Raw genomic sequence first — 5481 nt, 5'->3', positions numbered from 1 at the left:
AGGCTTTCAGTATATATATATATATATATATATATACATATATATATATATATATGTACTGACACAATTGTTTTTTGCTTTTAAAAAATTAAATTCTTCATTACAATAGCGTGGAGGAATAGAGTGTAGTGGGTTGGTAGCCAGCCCTCATTATGTGGTAAATCCGCAGTGCTCGAGGCGTATCATGGCAGCCCACTCAGTGCTGATTGGTAGGAGGCGCTTTCCTCTCGGGTGCACGACTCAGTGAGTTTGTGAAGACAAGAACCAAAGCAGAGCTCGGCTGCAAATTGAAGATAACTACCGCAAACACGAGACAGAACTCTATCCCCTCACTTTCTCTTCCTTTTTTCTACAGAGAGTGGAAAATAAAAGCTTTGTGTGAGTGCTGCAGGGAGGCGAGAGGAAAGAAAGAACACAAGGAGCCAACTTGAGGCTTCACAAAACTGCGTGTAACATAAACAATCGACTTATTGAAATAGAGTCAACATCTATTTCTATTAAAATGTCACACCTCGGTTGTGTTTTTTAACCACTAATTCACAAAGTAATCACCTGAGACGAGACACAACTTAGAAAAAAATCCACCCACCCCTTTCTTTTTCTGTCTTCTACAGTTTCTTCACCAAAGCCACAAAGAAAAAGAATATTTTAAGGGCTCTTTCATAATTCACAAACTTAAGATTTTCTTTTATCAAAATATCAGGCTGTGAGACACCCCAGACAACCCCAGCCTATAGCAGCACATGTTGCATCATTAAACCTGATCTTATATAACACATCCACCGTCCTCCTGAGAAAAACTGATCAGAGTTTGTAGATACTTTACACGCATTAATCACTTGCCCCTTTTTGCATTTTACATTCCATTACATGGAGATCCAGTGCATGAATAAAAGATTTAAGAGCAAAAACATTTCCCTGTTTGTCAGCACTGTTTTTCATGCACAGCTGAATGCTCTGAGTTTTCCCAGGAGATATTTAGGGGGAGGATTTCCTTTGAAGTAAAGATGTGATTTAAATGTAACATTGTAACACATTAATCAAATGTAACAGTGACATGCTTGCAGGGGGAGTACGTTAAATCCACATTAGGTGCAAGTCTCCAGTGACTTTGTAACATTTGGAGTTAAAATGTTATTTTCTACTGAGAAAAAACAGCTGAAGCCATATTCACTGTATAGCTAGATTACCTTTACTGAAAATGTGAGTATACATGTTGCAGGCGCACTGAGCATAAGTATCACTGGATATCATTGAGATAAGCACTGCATTAGTGAGTGGCTGCATCTGAAGGAGTTCATCCTGTCAAATTCAATCACATCGAAAAACCAAGAAGATGCAGCTGCACCTGACCTTGGTTATTTATATCCTTTCGACTGGGATCTCTCAAGGATGGCAATAAAGCGGAAAGATAAGTTCCACCAGGGTCACATAAATCCCCTCAGAGCCCAAACAGGCCACCTGTCTGAACAGAGCCATCAAAGTTGTGCCTTTTTTTTCACCGGTCACATCCCATTTTTTTCCCCATTTTCTCTCCTTCGAAGAGATTTTAATTGAGTTTTAATTAGCCGTATAATCTAATTAGCTGCATATTTTGCTTACTCACCATTTTTGTCTGCCCGGCGGAATATCTGCAATAAGAGGAGAAGGTCGTGTTAAAGTTTTTAGGTTTGGGTACAAAACATACATCAACAATATTTCAAGTTTTGGGCAATTTAAAGGTCGAACAGTATCTTCATGCAGTAACAATTTATTTTAATAATCTGAAATGAAATGGAACACAAATTCAAAGATTTGTGCCTATTGAAGAAGCAGCGCTGTTAGCCGGTGAATCTCTACAAATGTGAGGCAATCCATCAGTATAAGACGAGTTTCTTTGGCATATTCCTCTTTCTTCTGCACAGGAGAACATTTAAAAGGGGCTGTAATTTCCGCATTTCAATAACAAAAGAGACTTGAGACATCTCAGGAAATGAAACGCTGACATTTATATGCACCCATGAGGAGCTTTGGAACGACGGCTTTTATGTTTTTTTCCCCTTCTTCAGGCATTGATCATGCCCCCTTAAGATCTTTCCCCCAGTTTTGTGCAAAGCCTGCAAGCAGGAAGTGACGGCCCTTTGTGTTCATAAATTTATGCTGCGAACACGGTAATCATTAATATCTTCAACTTCATCACTGTGTAACACCGAACCTGTGAGAAGTCAGATCTCTGGGTGGAGTGTGAGTTCTTGTGCTTGAGATCACAGCAGCAGCTTTTTTTTCCTGCTCCATCACCCCATGTGGACAGTAGTGTCCGAGCGGCTGGTTGATTAACTGTATCATCAGACTGGGGCGGTGCTCTCACATCCAGCTGTCACCTTTTGGAGCATATTGGAGTGTGAAGGCCTGGACGCGCTCTGCTCTCATCCGTTTTTTTTTAAGAACATCTCTCCTCTATTCAAGACACATCTATCGAGACTCACAGAAAAATCCATAAAAGAAAAAAATGATACTGAATATATGTAACAGAAATAGAAAGATTGCACTGAATATCTCAGGAACCTGGAAAACATTCAGCCTCTGTGGTCCAATAGAGCATTTTCACAGCAGCCAATTTGACATGAAATAGTAGGGTAAACACAGGTGTTACCAATGATACTAATCAAGACACTCTTCCATTTAGTGTAGCGGAGCCTTGAGGCAACATGCACAACATGCAGCACACTGACAGAATCTTAATTAGTAGCATAACACCTCTTATTACCCTACTATTTTACCTCAAAATGGCTGCTGTGTAAAGGTCTATTCAGAGTGTGTTTGCAAATCAATAATATTTCCCACAATTCCAGACTACCAAAGGTTTCCACTAATTCCTGTATGTTATAAAAAATTATTTAGGTGACTCCTGAAGCTTGATTATGTTGTTTAATCGATCAAAGTAACAAACATTTTTGCTAACGGTCCCTTGCATTATTTATTAAAGGGTTGTGACCAAAATAGTATGTACTGAGTGGGACACTTTACAGTTAAAAACTAAACTTGTCAAAAACATAAAACAAACAAAAAACAGAAAATCATAAAAGTTAAACCTAACTGTAGATTAAATTAGTATAATATATAACGATAAACTCAAACAAAAACAAAAGCAAAAACATAAATCAAATGATCAAAAATCACTATCAATCATGATAATCTTTTAATGCCTTTTGTCAGTTTCGGGACTCCATAAAACAACCAGTCACCAATTACTAAATTAATAATTAATATGTATCTGTCAATGTAAAGTAAGCTACAGGAAAGCTTTAAAAAGTCGTTATTTATGTAAACACACTCAACCAAAAACACCTGTATAATACAGAATTTTCAATTTCTGCACTAAAACCGATTTGAATATCTAAAATCAGCCGAAATGTCAACCTGAATGATGTATTGGTCAGGTCCAAATCTCAGACAAAGGTCAGTTGTCATAAAGGATTTGTAGTAAATGGACTAAATCATGCAGAACAACTAGTACGGCCCTTTAACGTCCCTGAGTCTGGACTGACTTTTGGATGCGGGTGATGGCATGAAACCCGGAGTCTGAGCCATCATTGTCAAATCTCTCTAAATTGTAGAAGTGCTGATGTAAGCATCCTGTCTGCACACCTCAGAGGAAGCCAACAGGGAGCTGCTCCATAAAATCTGGGAAACAAATTGAGAGCGATAAACATTGGCTCTGGAGAAAACAAAGATTTACCGGCCTTTATTCCTCCTTTGTGCTGGTAAGTGGGAGGTCGGTGGAGTTGTTGTTGTCATCCCACAGAGCCAATGAAGACCTTCTAACAGCAGAATTAGCTGCATGCATGCTGCTCAGTTGTAATGTCTATCTCAGCCAGTCCCTGGGGCTCACACAGATCCTACTGAACACAATAAAACTAAAACAGGAAGAGTGACTGACACTCACTCTACAGCATCCCGCCTATGCACGAACTGCTTCCCATCAGCCTCTGAAGCAAATTGTTATCTCAAGAGCAGCCAAACACTTCTCAGGGATGTACAAGCTAACAGCCTCCACACAAGCGTGAGCCTTTTAAATCAAACAGAGTCCTTCAGCTTGTCTAATTATATAAATAGACAGCCTCTTTTAGAGAGACGCAGACAAAAAAGAACACAAAAAGCTCCCTCAAGTCTAAATGGAAGAGGAAGAAAAGCACAAATGACACTCAATTTTCAATAAAATACCGCAAACATGAGCGTGTGCATAAGCGTGATTTAGTTGTTAGGAAGTCAGAGGAATAAAAGAGAAAAGAATCAGTGCAGGTTCGTTGGATAAGGAGCCTTGCAGTGATTACACTCTTGATTCATGCAGCTATTAAAGAATAAATGACCACCCATTAAGCCATCGTAATAGGCTCAGTGAAGAAAAGCCAGTGTGGAGGTCATGCAGAGAGAGAGAGAGAGAATGGATGCTAACTGCATTTGAACAAAATGCGTACTTGCTGCAGTCTAATGTTCCCATCGCTGGCCAATAATCTGCCTTGGGGAAACTGGAGAATTTTATTTACAGCCAGCTGTCAGGAAGTCCAAGGCTGGGAAATGACGCTGCTTGTATTATCTGCTGTCTGTAAACCAGAGGCAAAGAAGGGGCCATAAAGGCATCCCAACATAAAGCGGGGATTTAAAATATAACACTGCAAAAAGAGGAAGAGGCTGGCGGCTGAGTGAGAGAACATTTCCTTGCTTGTGAATCATACGAATGTGCAAGCAGCATCCTGATTAAATCATTAACAATTCAACATCTTTCTAGTTTTATGTCTCTGTTTAGAGCTGTGTGAAGGCAAGGCTGCTCATTAAAAATGTATAGCATCTTCTATAGACACTGTGCATGTTTCATAGGGCACAACCAATGTCATGACCCCCACTATCCTATGAAAAAGAAAATGGAAAACAACCAGATTATAAAATACATTTCTTTGTCAGATGGTGTTGTGTTGTGGCATCTCTTTTGTTATTCACGCACTAATGGGCACGCACTCACCTTTCTTACATAATAGGGCTGCTGCACATCAAGCGCAGGTGAATGGGAGGTTGACAAGCATTACCTCAATATGAGCCATTCATAAAGAGCACAATGAAGGGCAGTGTATTTACTCATATGGCTTTGTAAGACGACCCTCCGCGAGGTGAGCAAAAACACGTCTAAATATGGAAACGACCACGCATGTAATTAACTAAAAATATTTCATAAATAATAAATGACAAGGAGGTGATTGTTGACGCAGAAACACCACCTAATGGACGCCAAAAAAACAGAGTGTACTTACATCCTGGACGAGAGAGATGCCTTGGTTTTGGTTGTGGTCAAGCTCCTGCTGCTTTCTCAAGTGTTCGTGCTTGGCGGACTGAAGACACATGGTGATCATCTCCGTACAGGCCAGCATCTTGCTGATTTCGATTGCTTTGCTTAATAAAAAAGATCCTGTCCCTGTGTTTTTATCTTTTAATTTTTTAAAAATTTTT

The 5481-nt window shown here is 39.6% G+C and overlaps 1 protein-coding gene across 1 annotated transcript in view; it reads right to left on the bottom strand.

Annotated features, from left to right (window-relative positions):
* Window positions 1–5481, bottom strand: part of LOC118324248 (N-terminal EF-hand calcium-binding protein 1-like) — an 18018-nt gene extending 12537 nt beyond the window's left edge. The window contains exons 1-2 of the mRNA XM_035656476.1: window positions 5286–5481; window positions 1607–1631 (exon numbers count right to left, since the gene is read on the bottom strand). Coding sequence (XP_035512369.1) covers window positions 1607–1631; window positions 5286–5402 — 142 coding nt within the window. The 5' untranslated portion in view covers window positions 5403–5481. The remainder of the gene's footprint in view (window positions 1–1606; window positions 1632–5285) is intronic.

This window comes from Morone saxatilis, unplaced genomic scaffold (assembly GCF_004916995.1).
Source record: "Morone saxatilis isolate NCDOM2014 unplaced genomic scaffold, NCSU_SB_2.0 Contig15, whole genome shotgun sequence".
In the NCBI taxonomy this organism is placed as follows: Eukaryota; Metazoa; Chordata; class Actinopteri; family Moronidae; genus Morone; species Morone saxatilis.
This window is presented reverse-complemented; position numbering and strand designations above follow the sequence as displayed.